Below are 19,236 nucleotides of genomic sequence, written 5' to 3' on the forward strand. Positions count from 1 at the left end.
ATAATATTTTCTCTACTACCTGTTGTGGACATGGTGTGACGAATCAACTCTTGTTCCTGTTATAATACCTCCGCTGCCAAGAACTGTATCTCTGAAAACTATCAGCCAAAACAAACCCATTCATCCTTGTATTGTGCCAGATATCTTGTTGAAGCAGCAAGACAGGAAAGGGGTGCAGAACAATTGTCTATATTCTGTCAATTATGTTTTAAATAAATGCTGATTGAGCAGTAGCCAGGCAGGAAGTATAGGTGGGACAACCAGACAGGAAGTAGAGATGGGTCAATAAGAACAGGAAAATCATGGGAAGATGGAAGCTCCCTCTGCAGTCCTGTCCAGACTCAAAAGAAGCAAGGTATGACTGCACCACTGGAAAAGGTACTGACCCATGTGGCTAACACAGATAAGAATAATGGGCTAATATAAGTTATAAGAGTTAATAAGAAGTCTGAGTTAATGGGCCAATCAGTTTATGATTAATGTAGACCTCTGTGTGATTTCTTTGGGACTTAATGACTGTGGGAGCTGAAACTTCAGACAACCAAAAGGCACACCCCACCTACCAAACTTGTGGTTTGACACACTCTCATACTCACTATAAGCATACTGCATAAGGCTCTCTCCTTTACCAAGTTCAGATGCAAGGTGGACTCAACACAATCTCCTACATCTGGAGCCCATTACTGAGTTCCAAAGGCCTCCTTTGTATGGATTCCTTAGGTGCTATAGATTAGAAGCTGGCAGGTTCTACTGGTTCCCACTGCTGGACCAAAGGGAAGACAGAATTCAACAGATTTGAGGGGTTATGAATGACACAAAAATCAATAAGCACAGATGCCAAAATGCACATGGGGTTTCATCCTCTCCCTCATTACATGTATATGATGTCATTGTACAATGGCATCTCTTCTCTTCTGCAGAATATAGCTCTTCAAGGATAAGAAAGCAAGGGCAATTTCAATACATCTTTTTTATCTCTCCAGTTGACTATGAAATGCTGGGCCTTTTTAAATGTTTTCATAAAAAAACGAAGACCACTGGACTCTGGCTCTATGGAATACTGGGGGTGGAGTAAAACAGCAACAGACACTTAAATCTTACCAATCCTTGGTACAGGCTTTAGAATTGCTAGTTCTGTATTGAGCTTTACTCAGTTACATCTACATCGTAAATACCCAGTTAATGTTCTTGGAATGAGTAAAACTGTCTTAAGTAGACCAGAAGAGCGGAAACTTCCTTTATGGTTATCAGCTTCAAGAACCATCAGTCAAGAGACCTGGTTCCCAGAAACCAGATAGAGGAGCTCATTGCAGCCCAGCTTTACTGGACATGATACAATTACTCCAAGAAGACTTCAACAGCTGCGGAGGACCAGTACAGCCACAGTTGAAGATGTACTCCAGTTATGAGCACCCCAGTCTCTACCAGTTGTGGAGCAGTGCTCTCAGCGGACTCTGGAGGACCCTGCAGCCATTTCCATCCAAATCAGAATAGGATCACAAGCAGAAGCCTTGATTAACACAAACATCAACTTTCCTTTGAAGGAGAGCATCGTGAGTGGTCCAAACACCTTGCAGATAACAACTAGGGTACTTGGTTCATTTACTGAGTGAGTCTTTCTCTGGAACTATCAGCTGATATGACTTGAGACCACTTCCCAAGGCTTCTTTCCAGGCAGAAATCTTCTTAGCAGTTGTTATCTTTTTCTTAGTAAAGTACACTAAACAGCTAACACAAGGTGGCAGCAGTAACAGAAAGTCAGCTGCAGAGTTTCAGAAAGCAAGCAGGGGCAGAAACTAAGTGAGCAAGAGAGCCAAAGACAAACTGCAGTGCAGGCTTGACTTGCTGGAGGAATTCCAAGGAGAAGGAAGCCTTACGAGCCAAGAATCCCAACAGCCTAAGCCTGAGAGCTGTAACACTACCTGCAATCAAGATCCAAATGTCCAGACAGGATAGGTCTCAGTGCTGTAACACTAGCTTCTTTGGGAACTGAGGTCGCACCACACCGCCCACCCAGGAGTTATCGCACTAGCAGGCGCTGCCTTCTGGTCTCTGTTCTTTCCACTCACTGCTGTTGAAAACCAAGGACTACAGCCAAATTTTGGAGCCGCTGGTGGTTAACCACAACTGCAAGCCTCTGACCTGTATGTTTAAAATCAAAAATCTCTAGTTCTAAAGCCTAGTTCAATAAGCCCTAGTTCTCAGGGCATAGTCTACCTTCACTGCCCCCAGGCCTTGGGCACCCAAGGGCCAGGAATAGCTAACACTAGCAAAGTCTCTCTACACTGCTCATCTCTATACAAGCAGAGCAAGAGGGCCTGGGTCAGCTCACTGATAACTTAGAAACACCATATTTAATATCAGTAAAACTGTTGAGAATTAAAAAAAAAATGGGGATCGCTAGCTGGGGTGGGGGTAAATTGTTTATTATGCCCTTGCTCTACAAAATACTCTTTTCTAAATGCTGGAGTTCATAATCTCAGTGTGCGCTCCACTCCCCCAGAAGTTATTTTCAATGAAGCTCCCTGAAGTCTCTTCAGGAGCTCAGCACATGCAAACAGGAATAAACACAGGTCTTTAAAGTTCCACAGCTCCTGTCTTTTCCACATTCTTGACTCACTCACTATCAATGGTGTGAAAAAACGACAACTCTGGGCAAAACTACAGCTACACTGACATGAAGTATTCGGGTAACGGTGGTAGGAAAACAAAGAAAATGAAAACCCAAAGCATGCTGACTACAAGGCAGGGAAAAAATGGACTAACATTTGAGTAACTCAGGTCAGTACTGGTCTTTTTACTCAATTTCCTAAATTAAATAAACTCTGTTGAGTACAGAGGAAAAGAACTCAAAGGTCTCTGTCCCCTCAAAGGTGACTGGGGTTAGCAAATTTTAAAATGACTACTAGAAAAAAATGTCTTTTGATTTTCTAACACTAGAAAAGTGACGCAAAGCTCAGAGACTTGCAGGCTAGGCCCTCGGTGGCGGGCCTCTCTAAGTAGCCTATCACTCACTCCACTACCACCCTGCAGGGTGGGGAGCCATGTGTGCACATCCTCCATCCTGCAGCTGCCTGTTAGCAGCAAACTGCTGTGTCCGTTTCTTACAATAACTCACTAGTAATTCACTGAAAGAACTTCAAATGCACATGGCCTTTGGAATGAGATTTCCCAGAACCCTCCAATGATCTTTCAACAGTGGTTTCAATAAAAGAATGGATTGTAGATGGATCTCTGTGAGACTGAAAAGGTCCCATATGAGAAAAGTCTTTCCACGCGTGCTTACATATTTCAGACTTCACACAGCATAACCATCAGTCATGTCAGGAACAGAAGATGGCTAGGCATGGTGGCTCAGGTCTGTGATCCTAGCACTCAGGAAGCTAAGGTCAGATGATTGATTTCAAGTTGAAGGCCAGCAAGGGCCACATAGGATTAAGAGGAATCTGTCTCAAAGAAAGGGGAGGAATGAAGTAGGCAAGATGGCTGAAGTGGCGCAGATGAAGAGGCAGACCTTTCCTAGTTTACCTAGCAGAGCATGGACCTAGACCCACTGCTGGACATATCCTATGAGCAGCTGATGCAGGTGTACAGTGACAGCCACAGGCAGCACCTGAAATGTGGCCTGTGGCAGAAGCAACACTCCCTACTCAAGGGCCTGAGAAAGGTCAAGAAGGAGGAGCTACCCATGGAGAAGCCTGAAGACCCGCCTGCAGGACTTGATCATCCTGCCAGAGAAGGTAGGCAGCACAGTGAGTGTATACAGCAAGCCCTACAGCCAAGAGGAAATCAAGCCAGAGATGATTGGCCACTACATGGGTCAGCTCTCCACCATCTACAAATCCATGAAGCAGTGCCAGCCTGGTATTGGTGCCACCCACTCCTCCCACTTCATCCTCCTCAGTTAGTCACAGCCAATAAAGTCTCATGGTTAGTTCTTGGGGGTGAGGGGAGAGAAGAAGGAAGGAAGGAAGAGGGGGAAGGGAAGAAGAAGGTGGGGTAGGGACTAAAAGCAGCATTGATTCTGGGGAACTTTGAGAAAGCCAAAGGAAGGCTAAGCCTGAGGAATCTGGTCTCCATGGAAGCATGATCTTTGGCATACCACTTTCTAAACAGCAAACCTTCCCTTCATTGACCAAAGAAAGAAGAAACAAAAAAGGAAAGAAAAATCTTGATTTCCTGAGGCTTTTTTTATAACATGTCATTTGAACCTTCATCTTCATTTAAATAAAATCATCTATAACTTCTTTTTGAGTATAAATCTTTCCACAGTTTTCAGTGCCCCTTTAAAACGCTAATACTTGGAAAGTCTGCATGCGGGGGTCTCTAGCCTTACGTTGTACTTTGGTTTCTCTTCCATCCATCAATGGATATCTACAGAATTTCATTTTCTTTTCTAATGTAAGGATTTGTGCATTCATCATCTACAAAAGTTACAATTTTTCTTCAGATTTACATAAATTCTAATGTGACATAGAACGGTTAATCTCCAGATAATAAGTCCAACAAGAGAAGTATTATTTCAATCATTACTGTGCTCCTGCTACCTAGTTCAGCGTTTGGCACACAGGAGCTCAATCAATGTTAATATTAATATGGTGCAGTTAATATTAACACATATTAAAATTAATTAAATTCATTTTATTTAATTAGAAAATATTTATTTCAAATACATAAAAATATTAATTAAAATCAATATTGGAGAGTTTGCAAAGTTGACCTCAGGTTCACAGGGCTTGCCCTTCCACACAGGAAGAAAAAGAGACTAAGGAAATACTGGGCAGATTTTCTAACTCTTAAATTCTAGAACACAGAAAGCAAAGCTCACCTGCTAAGAAAACTTTCTCCGTCATCCTCTTGTCTCTCAGAATCTCATACATCTGACTATCTGATTTAGGTACTATCTATCATACTTAAAAGTGTTACAAGCTTAAATGGGGGCAAACAAACAAAAGTTTTCAAAGCACTTATTTAATCAAAACAGCTCATAAATTAGCTTGTTCCAAACCAGAAGTGTTGGAGACCACAGAGGGTAAAACAAGGAAATTGTTGGTTAGCAGTTACATCCTCCAACAAGTTGGTGTACCCAGTTGGAAAACCCCTGGTTATGTAAGTTATATAAGCTTCGGGGAAAGCTTATACACAGCCTGCCTTTAATATGGCTATTTGCAAGGTTGGTTTCTTTCCAAGTGTTTGTAAATCAGCAAGGTGGTGGGTGATTGTATTAGCTTGACTGGTTTTGTCAGCGATTCCTCTGGGCTGGCCACCATTTTATTCACTTTAATAAATAATGCACACAGGATCCTCAGAATGGCTCAGGCACACGGTAGTGTCTGCAGCCAGGTGGAAGATTGGTTTGGGCTTTGCAGCGCTTCAGTAGAAGTTAAACAAGCCATACCTCTACACAGAACTCTTTACCATATCTATTTAACCTTATAAATACCAGCAGTTCTACATTTAACTCTTATTTTAAAAAAAATCAAACTTTTAAAAAAATAAAAGTCATAATTATGTTAAGCAAGCAGTTGTGTAACTCAGAAAAAAATAAAAACTAAGAAAAGACATGAGTTTATCTATAGGAAACGGCTAGCAAAGAGTAATGAATACAGCTAGTCCTAGATAAATGTAAGTTTACATCCTTCTCACTCAAGAATTCTTATCCGCACCTGTCACCCAGTTCTTCAGTCCTATCTGTAATACACCCACACCATTTCATGAATTCTCCACACCTACTAAATGGCAGATAAATAATCAAAGTAGAAACTGTCATTGCAGTTCACCCAATGAATGTTATTAACAGCACTATAACCTAACTGTATACAAAATAAAGCATATTTCAGGGCCAAATTAAAACTCTACAGGAACAAACATGGTTTCCATGGGAACATCATACATATTCAGTTCCACAAACCAAACTGGCAAACTCTTGTGGAGCATGGTCTGATTCTAAACTAGAGTACCTGCATTCTAGAAAACATATAGGTAAACAAAATTCTGAGAATCAAGTCATATATTTTTAACTTCCTTATCTGTGGTTTAAAGTAAAATAAGCATTTAGCTTCTTCTTGATGCTGATATAGTTCTTTTATCCAAATAGAATGTTATGTATTTCTAATTTCTGACTTAAATTTTCATAATTCATTTGTAGTGCAAAATTAAAGAACCTTATACTAATGAAATAAACATGCTTTAGCACTACTGAAATGGCTCAGTACCTAAAGCTTGCCACGTAAGCCTGAAGATCTAGGTGTTGCTCTTCAGTACCCACCTAAATGGAGGATGTAGTGACCTGGGCCTCTAACCCAGTACTGGGGAGGTGGAGCCAGGAGAATCCATGCCATAGCCAGCTAGACAGCCTAAGCAGTCAGTGAACTCCAGGTTCAAGAGACCTATCTCAGAATATTAAATAGAAGTTGAAGAAGATAACCCAACATTAATTCTCTGGCCCTCACACATATGTACACACAGAAAGAATAATGAATTTGTTAATTAAACATCCGTGTGCTAGCTTTATTTCCTATTGCTTTGAGAAAACATCCTGTCAAAAGCAACTTAAGGTAAAAGAGGGTTTACTTTTTCAGCTCACAGTTCCAGGTGTGAAGTCCACCATAGCAGGCAAGTCAAAGCAGCAGGCCTCTAAAGCAGGTAGGTGCTCACATCCATGGTCAAAGCAGACATGGAATGGATGCATGCATGCTCACACTTGGCTCACTTTTTCCACTCACATGCAAGTCCAGGACCCAAACACAAGAAATGCTGTCACCCATAATGGATGGGTCTTTCCTGTCTCAAAGTAATCCAGACACTCCCTACAGACAGGCCCACAGGTCAGGCTGATGTAGACAGTCCCTCACTGAGACTCTCTTCCAGGTGATAGCAGATTGTATAAAGTTGAAATCAAAACTAAACAATTCAATGTTCAGAGTAGAACTTTCAAACTAAAGTGTCTCATCATTCCTAAATGTTATAATGTAAAACAATTCTTTAAAGCAAATCCAGTTTTTTAATTGTTGTGTTCTATTGATTACAGAATGAATACCCTATGGCAATGGTCCTCAACCTTGCTAATGCTGCCACCCTTTACTGCAGTGCCTCATGCTGTGGTGACCCCAACCATAAAATTATTTTCATTGCTACCTCATAACTGTAATTGTGGTACTGTCCATAAACTGTAATGTGAACATCTGATATGCAGAATATCTGATATGTGACCCCCCCCAAAGGAGCCATAGCCTACAGATTGAGAACCACTGCCCTAGATACTACAAACCCCCTCTTCTGCTTCGGGGAATATCCCAGCATGCACAATTCGGCATATCTCTCCCCTACCTAGTGAGTCATATTATAATCTCTCCTGAAGAAGGAAAATCAGAAAGGTTCTTAGAAAAGGCCTCTTCTACTCTTCCAAACTCTTCCTTCATTTTGTTGTTTGTGGGGCAGGGTGTGGAGAATTGAGCCCAGGGCCTTACATATAACAGATCAGTTTTTAACCACTAAATTACATCTTCAGTTCTTTTTAATATTTTAAAGCTTTACTTATTTTATGTGCATGGGTATTTTATCTGCATGTATGTCTGTATAACACATGTGAACTTGGTGCCTTCAGCAACCAGAAAATGAAGCTGGATCCACTGGGGCTGAAGTTAGAAGATGCCAAGGAGTGTGGGTTTGAGAATTGAAGCTAGGTTCCCTGGAGAGCAGCAGGGCTCTGAACCAGTGAGTCATCACTGGAGCACCTCTTTTCAGTGCTCCAGACAGGGTCTCACTCAGTTGTCCATGCTCATCTTCAACTCACTCTGTAGCCCCAGCAGGTCTCACTTCCTCACCAGCTGGCATTACGGGATCATGCCACAAGACCTGTCCCATCCTCTCTTCTCATTTTTTTTTCTCTTAGCAGTCAACAATCTGTTCTGGGCCAATTCTTCATTATGGTAAACATTTCTTACTCAAATTTTGTGTTTTCCTTATGTCCTGGTTAGACCTTAACTAGAAAATGTTCCTTATCTCTTTATGCTAATAATATATTGTTATGATTTCTAAGAAAGTAAATCTCAAGAGAATTAGGAAAGCAAAATTTAATAAATGCTTCGGGAAGGGAGTAAATCTAAGAAGGTGAAATTTAACTAAGTATGTTAAGTACTCTCCTACAGTATTTCCTGGGCACTTAATTAACAACATACAAGAAGTGTGTTTTATTAAGGAACAGGTAATTCAGTCATTGACAACTATTGACTGAGCTCAACCTGCAGACCCTGTCTCTTCACTGGAGGTAGCAGTGATGTCCAATTGTTCAAACCCTCTAGTGGCACTGGTTAGTTTTTCTGGCAAATGGCTCCCATCCTAAAGCTATCCATACCATCTATCAAGCACCATGAGTCATTTCCCTAAGGAAAAAAAAGGCAATTCCAAGAGTTTTCTGAGCTCTGCCAGAAACCAAGGGAAGGGAAAGGACTAGAGGTTTGTTTGTTTTTCTGCCACAATTCTTGTAGAGCCACCTGGAGTGACAGGAGCAGCAGATCATTTCATGTTTCTTTGTCTTTGCTATTTTCAAGTTAGAAGCTTCTCTAACAGCTGAAGTATGTCTGCATCTTGAATTCACCACTTCATCCCCTTTCTGTCCATTCTTCCTTCATCCTCCCTTAGCCTTTGGCTACTCATAACAAAGGTTCAATCTGTATTCACACTACCACAGAATATAAACTTATGCATGAGTAATTTTTGGGGGTGTTCACAGCAACCTTTCAAGGGGCTTGGTCCATTAAACCATATTAGTCTGGAAGAAATTCACAGGTTCTCATCCTATGTGGAAACAAAAGAAGAACCTCTTTTGATGATACAAAGTAACATATCCTTAAACCCAAATTCTGAAGTCAAGATACCTTTATAATATACATGCTGGTTTAGCTTAGTAGCCCATACAATGAAATCTCTCTCTGTACTTAGTTCCTTCATAGTCAAAAAAAGTCAAAGAAAACACAATAATATACATAATCCAGACTCTGTGAATTTTCCATCTTTACATGGTTTATTTTTCTTTATTCCTTTTAATCTATGAATGTACGCTGTCTCTTCAAAGACTTTTTTTAAACGATTTGCTTCTTTTCCAACTCTCTATATTCTTTTTCTTCTCTCTCCCAAGTCTACAAGCAATTATCCAACACTGTAACCCATTTAGAGGTCTTTTTTAATCTGGATTTGTCTTTATTGCATATCTGTATTTTCTGACCAGAAGTACTTCTTAAAATGTTAAGCACTTAAAAATCTAAGGTGCAGCATTGCTAAGGTATTTATGGTACTTCCTACTTGCTCCCTACAGTCCAACATGGCACAGGAGGTCTGTTCACTGCCTCTGAGCTGTGCATACCACCCCAGAGTGGGTCTATGTTGAGCCATTAAGCAGTTGTATGTGCTTCCTGTTTTCTTGGGTAATATTATATCATTCTGGAGTCTTTGATGAAGTTGAAGAATTTATACTTATAGTTTTCCTTAGATATAATAAAAGATAATTAGATATAAATATTGTAATTATAATTCTTACTTGATAGCCATTTTGTTATATATAATTTTACTGTGTTAAAGTTAAAACCTTCTTTTTCATTTAAACAGAAACGAGGAGATGATGTGGGATTCCCCTCTGTATGCTGTCAATATTATTGGTTAATAAAGGAACTGCTTTGGGAGCTATAAGGGAACAGAGCTGGTTGGGGAAAACTAAGCAGAATGCTGGGAGAAAGGAGGCAGAGTCAGAAGCCATGTAGCCCCTGCCAGAGACAGACGCCAGAGGGAACTTTATCCGGTAAACCACAACCAAGTAGCAATACGCAGATTATTGGAGAGGGGTTAAATTAAGAAATAAGAGTTAACCAATAACAAGCTAGAGCTAATGGGCCAAGCAGTGATTTAATTAATACAGTTTGTGTGATTATTTCGGTTCTGGGTGACCGGGGCAAACAAGTGGCCTCCTCCTACATGTGTGTTATTTATTTCTCAGTTTGCATAAAATTAAGAGAGATTAAATGAAATGACAGACATGACACTGACTGGTCACTATATATTTATGCAGAAAATGGGCAATCAACTGGAATCCAGAAATGATGAAAATATACATCACTACAGAACTACTTCAAATCAAAATGAAATTGTAAAAGACAAACAAAAAACAGGAATTTCACAAAAAGAATCAGAAAGTTCTATAAGAACTCAAATAGATAACCAAATAGTTTATTAATGGTAGCATGATAAAGCTGTGGGATGTCCAGAAACACAAAAGGTTGACCACAAATAGAGTTTTACCAAAATACTCACAGACTAGCTATTGAAGAAAACATTTTCAACCTTACAAAATATACCTTTCAAAAGAACTGTGGCAAAGATCACACGTAGTACAGGACAAAACATTTCCTACATTTAACAAGGGACAATGCAAAAATACCAGGTCAATATTTTTCCTGGAGGCTCAGAGATTACAATCAGACAGCCAGGAAAACAATCAGAACACACACACACACATAGCAATATATATGTATATATACAGGAAGGTTTAAAAATTAAATAAAACTCATTGGGCAAAGCCTATGCAAAAATCAATTATAATATGCCAAAGAACAATTAAAACACAAACATAAAAATGCCATCTAGTACCAAAAATCAACTCTAATAAATGACACACCAAGTCTATAAATGATATGCCATTAAGAAATTAAAATCTAAATTAATGGGAAAATGTAGTGAGTTATTACATTAAAAGAGTCCTTAAGTCTATGCACTCAGAATTGATCTCTATAATCAACACAGTTCTACTCAAAACCCTACCTAGTTTTTGGTCTAACTGTACATAGAACACTAGAATTGTACATGGAGATGCAAAAACAGAGAACAGCCAAAACATTCTTTAAACAAAAAGACTGCAGAAAAACTCCCCCAACCTATTTCAAAGCATGTTCTTAAGACATGGTATTTGTGGCATTATATAGAGTAAGAGTGGAACAGCGGAGGTGAAAAACCTAACCACTCAGGTACAGTCAACTTTCCAGAAGGAAATCATTAACTCAAAAATCAGGGATCATCTTTTCAAACCAAAGGTGCTTGGACAATTCACATGAAGTGAACCTTGAAAATCTATTTAGAGTATATGTTAATAATACAAAATTTATGACATTTTCATACATATATGATGAATCGTATTAACCTCAGAGCACACATGCAAATTAGTAAGAAAATTAAAACATCAGTCACATATAAGGCAACGTGAAAAGTACACAAAGAATTTCTAAAACTCAAAATCAAAAAGGGAAATAACCCAGGTAACAGTATGACAAATGAAGCCAATAAGATGGCTCAGCAGGTAAGATGTTTGTTCGTAAGCCTGACAACCTAACTTCAGACCCCAGAATCACTCCACAAATTGTCTATCTCGTTTCCTTATGCATGTATGCCATGTGGGAATCCAAACACACACACACACACACACACACACACACACACACGGAGGGAGAAGGAGGAAAGGGAGGGAGAGGGAGGAGACCAAAATTAAATTTAAATAAATGTAAAAGAAATAGGCAAATTGAAAATGCCAAGGAAGTAGGAAAAGGGAGGAATGGAGGGGAGAAAAGTAGGAGAGGCCCTAATCAGTCAGTTGCCCATATCTTTGGATATTACAGACCTCTACCTGCTCCCCCAGAAAAAGAAGGAATACAGGGCACACCACCTACAACACATCCCTAGAACACATCATCCTCCCTCCAATCCCGCACATCATGAGGTGTGCCCAAGCTAGCCTCAATGAAGCTTAACATAAGCTACTGGTAAGATTCATCAGTCAGTGTTCCTGCTGCCCTAGAACCACATCACATAGCATGGGACCATGTGACCAGAAAAAGTGTCTCTGTGGGTATCCCCAGAGCCCTGCCCCTGCTTCACAACCCAGACAATACAGTTGAAATTGGCCACCTGGTAGGCTGTTGTCACCTGCCCAGCAACAGCTCTGAATGAACTCAAGTCCACTGGTGCCCTCCCTCTCATGGCAGCCACTAAAGGGAGCCTCAGTTGGTGTAGTTCTACAGTGGTTATCACTAGCCTGAAGCTGATGCTCCCCTAGGTAGGAAAGGGAAGTCTGCACACTGCAGAATGTCTGCCGACTCCAGACAAGCTGTGCTAAGCTGCAGGCTACCTCTCACAGACACAGTCTTTAGAGCTACTATTCCCCCTCTACATTTCATCCTCTCTCTGAGGGGGCATGGTCAAATCGGCAGTTTGGAATTAATCAGACTAGCTCTAATATAAAATATTCTTTAATAAAGGAAAGAATGAGAACTTACAAAACCTGGGTTTCCAGCGAGGAGTGCAGGAAAAAACAAACGCACATGGATGTTTATAGACTATTTTGTGGTGGGGGGTTGAGAGCACACCCCACAGACAAGGTCATTGGCTAAGCTTCCCCCATCATCTCTCCCAGCACAGCACTGTGGCCTGTCTCAGGGAAAGGCTTGAGGGCCTTTTGCTGAGATCTCCAGACCCAGCTCAGAGGCCTTGGAGGGGGACAGAGATGCTCAGCGCTCCAGCCCAAGCTGGATTTTTTACAGTACCTTAAGGAAATAAGGCATCTGATTCTCCATGGGCTGTGTCATGAAATTAAACACTAAGTTTTACATACGCCATGTTCAATTGCTGCTCCCATTGATGTTAACAGAGCATCAAGTCTTTCCTGGTCCTTCTCCACACATCCCTCTATACAGAGCCACCCTGCTTCAGTGAGAACTCAGGTCTCAGTTCTACAGCCTCCTACCTGATACCTAATGCTTTTCATATCCCCAATCCTTTTCACTGAACAGCAACAGTAAAAAAAATCCAACAGATGCACCAGGGGCTTGGTGGTTCAAATCAGCTTTCTACCTTGTCCTCAGATGGATCAAAAAGTATAACAGACAATATATCTGCCCAATATATCTCTCCACAGTTCATCCCATACCTTCCATTCTTCCTCTAAGTTCTTTCCAAATTCTACCCCAACTAAACTATGTAAAAAGTTTTATTTGTTTGCTGTTAGTTTATTTTGGATAGTGGAAGTTTAAGACATAGTCTCAGTAGCCTAGACTGGTTCTGAGATTGTACACATGTGGCAACGCATCCACTAGGAAAATATTTTATACACTGGTAATAAAATATGCATCATGAGGATTTCTAGAGTACATGCACACTCAATTATTAAAGAGATGAACTGAGTGTTTGATGAGGCATGATAAAGAAAATGCTTCCTAGTTTTCAGCAATCACCCTTTTTTATCAGTCTTTAAGGAGTAAAATGGATTCTAAATCTTCATGCTTTGTGTTTCCTTTAACAACTTCTTTAACATTTTACCATTTCGATTTGGAAAATATTCAGTTGCTGTTACCTGTCTGTGATAATGGAAAACTAGGTACTATATGAGAAACAATATTTAAAAGTCATCCTAAATATATTTACCATAAGAGATCTCAGAACCTGTTAGTCATTAAGGAAATGCAAGCTAATATGAGTTTCCACTATACTCAGTAAAATGGCTAAGACATAAAAGAGTAACAGGACCAAGTCCTCAGGAAATAGTACACCAACTGAATTCTCAGAGAAAGCTAAGAGAATGTATGAGAGTCTGGGTAACAATTTAAGAGTATACTTTTAACGAATCTACTCCGATGTATTTGCCCAAGACAAATACAAAATGTCTGCCTACTCAGTCTGACTATCATCTATATATAACAGTGTCACAAAACAAAACAAAAAAAATCTGGTGGAAAACTAGAAAGAACCAGCAATATACCACCAACATCTCCATGTAGCCACATCTTTTGGAATATTCAACAGCAAAAAAGAAACAAAACTGAAATATGGAAAACATTTGAAGCTCAAAAAACATTTTAATAGCAACAGGAGGATAGATTTTTCAACAGCAAAGAAAATGTCTATGGTTCCATGAAAAAAACCAAAATTAGCCTAAATTTACTGTCCCAAATCATAGTTATCATGCTGAAAACACTTAACGCTGCTCTTCAATTAGAAAAGAGCATCCAGTCTAAAGCTTATTCTACAACGCAGTACTGAATAGCTCACATACATTCACTTCAGTATCCAAGAGGCCACAGCAAAGGCACCCATAAAGTCTAGCTCGTTTCCTTTAGAGTCACAGAGTGTGAGCTACAGTTCACTGCTGCCGCCCCACATCGAAAGACAGACATATATCCCCACAGCATTTTCCTAGCCTGGGAGAAGAACTCAAAATCCAGTTTCTACTAAATGCCTATCACTTTTGCACAGAGAACTAAGAAGGATTGTTTGAACTATAATCAAACAAGCAACAGGCCATCTTGATGGCTAGACAGGTAAAAGTGCTTACCTCACAAGCTAAGGGCCCTAAATTTGATTCCCAGAACCCCTTGCAAAAGTGAAAGGAGAGAGATGACTACAGAGCTGCCCTCTGACCTTCAAATGTTTGCCGGGATACACGCCTGTCTGCATTCAAACACACATATCATGTACTTACAGACTCATGTCTACAAAGCTGGTGGCCAATGGTGGATGTCAGGCTTAATCATTTTCTACCTTAGACCTGGAGACTCTTTCTGAACCTAAAGTTCACTGACTCTGTAGGATGGCAGCTAGTGAGCTACAGCTACAAGAGTCCATCTTGCCTCTCTCCCCAGTGTTTGGTTACAAATGGGTGCTGCTGTGTTGGCTTAGACATGGATGCTGGAGATGGAACACAGGTTCTCATGTTTGGACAGCAAGCATTTACTGACTGATCTAGCTTTCCAGTCCTCAGAATGGTATTTCTGGTAAACTTCTTTAAATGGTTTTGAATTGTGGAATTGCATTTAGAAAAATATGATTGGTAACCACAAAAGAAGTGTATAAACATGTTTTTTTTCTTTTCATTCCAGTCCCTCTGTCTTTCTGTGTCTCTGTCTCTCTCTCCCCCCCCCTCTTTCTCTCTCTCTTTCTCTCTTGTTTTCAGCAGCTATTGTTTAATTTGCTATATACCCAGTTGGCCTTGAATTGAGAGTCTTTATGCCCCAGCTTTCTCACTGATGGGCATGCCTACATAATTAACATTTTCCTTATGGCAAATTAATTGGATTTTCTGACAACTGCTTTTGTTTTAATGCACTGAGTGAACACTAATAGCTCTTTTTGAATAATCTATTTTCTTGATCTTTTAAATTGAAGAGGATATTTATATTATATTATCCTCATGCATAAATGCTTGCTTAGCTCCCCTAAACACTCAGATCTGAAGAAGTTTTTCATGTCTACACATAGCTTAAAGCTTAATAAGAAGACTTAAGAGACATTAATGAGTTGCGCAAGGTCACAGAAGGGTGACTTAGGCCTAGTCCACATCCTGTCCTTTTAGTCTACTGCTTCTTTTCCTAGCACAGGTGGTTTTTCAAGCTCTCGTTGTTTCTCAATAATTGAATGTCAGTCTTTACTCAGGAAGCGAAGTGCTCGTTGTGCTTGCTTTCCTTCTAAGAAACATTCCCTTACAAAGTCATTTGTCAAACATTTACTGGGTCCTACTGCGTGTAGGAACAAGTCCAAGCCCTATTGAGTAACATTGTAGGCAACTCACTCACCAGGATGCTTTCAAGTAAGGGGAGCCCTGATCACCTAGAAACACCTTGTTTACTGGGAAGAAGTTCCCAGTCCTCCCCTAAGGAACCTGCATGGGAAACTTGAATTTAGGTATCAAATTTCTTCGGAGATCTAAAGATCCCCCAGGGAGGTAAATATCCAGCACAAAGGTTGAAGAAAATAAGCGCGAGTTCAGCTGTACTATGTGTACTGCCAAATGCTCACCTGAAACATCTCAACCTCAGAAAATCCGCTCTTGCTGCAGTTTCCAATATTTCCAAACTCCTTGGGCAAACTTCACCGATTAACCAGAGAATACAAGAGGAGGAATACACAGTCCCTGTCACTTGTTATTACATTGTCACTAGTTACTTAGTAGGTGAACAAAACACTTAAAGTTTTGGGGACTGTAGCTTTAAAAAATAACAATCTTATAGCTTTTTACAGTAAAAGAGGGGAAAAACTTAAAAACATAAACAGTCATTACAACAACTATTATAATAGCCACTTCCTTAACATTTGTCAACAAAGCTACATACTCTTTAGAAAAGAGAAATCCAGTTAAAATTCTGGCCCAGTAGTGTGCTCCAAACATGCCCACCCTTTTCCTGACAGCCCAGGAAGCTTCTAAAGAAAATCGGTTTCACTTTTGTTTCTTCTTAAGTATGAAGCCCACGTCCTACTTCCTAGAACCAAGTAAGTATACTTCCTAGTTCCTAGCATAGTTTTAAGACTTCAACTTTGAATTAGATTGTTTCGAGCATTTGTAAGCATATTGTTTGAATCGGTTCTAATACTGGTTACAAAATAACAGTGTATTAACAAGGGAAAGAAACACATTTAAGAAACTAGAGAGGTAATTCAGTTAGTAGAGTTCTTGCCTAGCATGCATGAGACCCTGGGTTCAATCCCCAATAACATTAAGAGTAAATACCATGGATGAGTAAAACTTTACGATGCTGCTCTAAAAACAGTTCCCAATGTCAATGAAATAATCTAACATACTTAACATGTGGTAAAAAAAAAAAAAATCATCATAACATGAATATATTAAACTAAAAAATATTCTCTTTGGGAAGAGGAAGCTCATTAAACAAGAATATCAGACTTGACAACCAAGATCACTCCTAGTAATCTGATTCTTGATTCTATAGTTTTATGTACAGAGTTCAGATAAAGATAGATATCTGACTCTATGCAAAGTAGTTAGTAAAAATGAACAATGACAAAAACCACAAACAATAAATTCCCTGCCATTTTTATGTTTAAGAGAAGCAAAGAATAGCAACATTTCTCACTTTGAAATAAAGAAATCTTAAAATATAAAAATCTAGAAACAAAATGATACTGAGTCTATTGCTCAGTATTCCTAAGATCACATGACCTAGTCATCACTCCAGCACATACTCCGATCAAAATCTAAAGATTATAGTGTTCAAGATACAACGTACAAGAGTAGAAGGCTAACTGTTGTGTCCATTATTCAGTCTTGAATTGTTCTTCCACAAAGACATTACAGTCTGCAATAATCTCAGTTTACAAGTAAGAGCAACTAAAATGGGCTTCAAACCCAACTTTAGCAGAAGTGCCTGAAACAACAAGGCACTATCGTTGCTTCCCAAAATTCTCCACATCTTCAGTTATCTCAAGAAGTATGAAAGCTAAAACTATTCTGAGGACAAAAAAAAAAAAAAAAAAAAAAAAAAAATACCAGGCTGTCGGCACATAATTGGTCGGTTTTAGTACAACAGGCCTTACTTTAAAGACCGGCACAGGTACACTGCAAGTATGGAGTGTCAAAACTACAGCAGGGTGTGGCACCCATTACTCACACAGATGAGCCAAACATGGCTTTGGCTGTTCACTGTAAACCTAATTGCTTCTACAATTCGAACACGACTAAACCATCGTTTCCCTTGTGCTCAGAATGCTCTTCACAGCAATAAGTGGGGAGGCAGAACAAGTCATGACCAACTCCTCTTCAGGGAGGGCATGGGGCAAGCTATGATGGGGCATTTAAAATTCTTCAAGCAAAATCTAGAATAGTGAGATGCTCTTCCAAAAGTAAGATGCGACGATCCCCCTGAGTGTCTAGCTGATTCGAGAGTAAAGGATGAACAAACGGGAAAGCAAGGTCAAACTTAGGGGACAAAAGATTTCAATAACAGCCACAAAGGTCTCTCTTCGTGAGAGATAGTTTCAATATTCAGAAGAAAAGAAAAGAAAACAGAGTAATAACCAACCGAACCCTCTATTTGTCTAGAGTCCATCCTGGGTGGATGTACCTGACCAGGAAGGCAGGTAACTCGGTTTGGGAGATTTTTTTTTCTTTTTTTTTTTTGAGACCAGTAGGCCTGGAATAACACCACCTCCGAAAGAGATACTGTCCAAATGGAGGGTTACAAGTGACATTCTTGCGGAAGAAAGGGGAATAGAAAGGAAGCGATGGGGGAAAAGTTTAATTACAAAGCCTGGCAGAGAACTGGAGGAATGTGAGGGTCACTCTGGGGACGCGGCACCGTCGGTTACTGGGCGAGCGATCTGCAGAAGGGAGTGGAGGACCGAGAGCCTCTCGCTACTCATCCCGCTCCGCACGCAGCCCCGCCGGACCCAGCGCGACGCCCCGGGGTGGCCGAGCCGGGCGGGGGAGGCCACGCGGCCCGTCGAGGAGCGGCGAGCAGCCCGCGCCTCACCTTCTGCGCCGTGCTCTGCTGCAGCACATTCTGCTCCACGGTCATGGCCCCCGCGGCGGTCCCGCCTGCAGTGCACTGCCGGGCCCGGGACAGCGGCGCAGACGGCCCGGGAGGACGGCGCCCCCGCCAGCCGGGCGCGAAGGCGGTGACGGCGGCGCCGGCGGTGGCAGCAGCGGGCGGACGCGGGCCCCGCGGGCAGGCGGCGGCGGCGAGAGGCTGCCGGAGAGCGCCACCGCGGCCGCCTCAGGTCCTCCGCGCCCCCCTCCTCAGCGCCGCTCGTCCGCGGCGGCCCGGCCCATGGGCGCAGGCGAGGGAGAGCGCGAGCGAGCGAGCGAGCGGGGCCGCGTCACGCGTTCGCACTCGGCGACTTCGCCGGACGGCTCCCGGGCACCACTGCGGGCCGGTGGCGGCGAGCGGACAGAGGGAGCGGCCGGCCAGAATGGCGCTGTCCTCCAGCCGCCGCGACTCCGCCTCCCGCCCCGCCCCCGCCGCCGTCACCGCCCCCGCCCCGCCCTCCGGCCACGCCCCCGCACGGCCACGCCCCGCCCGTCCTAGCCCTACATTGTGACCTACGGCGGGATGGGGAGGGGCTCTGCTGCTGTCCCGCCCCCTGGAGGGCCCCGCTTGCTGTCTTAGGCCCCGCCCAACTTGCGGGTTGGCCTCCAGAACCGCCCATCCGGCAGGTGACTGTGGGCCTGTGGCTTTGGTTAAACTCTGACTTTCTGACCCCCAACCTGGGGCTGGAGCCTTAGGCTGGTTTACCAGTTCTCCCTCTTTCACAACGTCTCCAAAATAAACAATGTCCCTCTCTACCTGTAAGGTCCCCAAATTTGGCTGTGCCCAGAATTCTAGCTACTTCCTATGTCACCCATGCCTTTCTAGGAATTTCACGAGCAATGAACCTGCTGGGGGGAAAAAAAAAGTCAAATAAGCAGAGTGC

General features: G+C 41.6%; 1 protein-coding gene and 1 pseudogene across 2 annotated transcripts in view; one reads left to right on the top strand and one right to left on the bottom strand.

Annotated features, from left to right (window-relative positions):
* The window catches only part of Usp25 (ubiquitin specific peptidase 25), a 106,373-nt gene extending 87,937 nt beyond the window's left edge, over positions 1–18,436 (bottom strand). For both annotated transcript variants that reach the window (XM_038345848.1, XM_038345847.1), the window contains exon 1: positions 18,297–18,436. In XM_038345848.1, coding sequence (XP_038201776.1) covers positions 18,297–18,341 — 45 coding nt within the window. In that variant the 5' untranslated portion in view covers positions 18,342–18,436. The remainder of the gene's footprint in view (positions 1–18,296) is intronic.
* LOC119824954 lies at positions 3,483–3,908 on the top strand (annotated as a pseudogene).
* Positions 18,437–19,236: the final 800 nt, after the last annotated feature.

This window comes from Arvicola amphibius, chromosome 10 (genome assembly GCF_903992535.2).
Source record: "Arvicola amphibius chromosome 10, mArvAmp1.2, whole genome shotgun sequence".
In the NCBI taxonomy this organism is placed as follows: Eukaryota; Metazoa; Chordata; class Mammalia; order Rodentia; family Cricetidae; genus Arvicola; species Arvicola amphibius.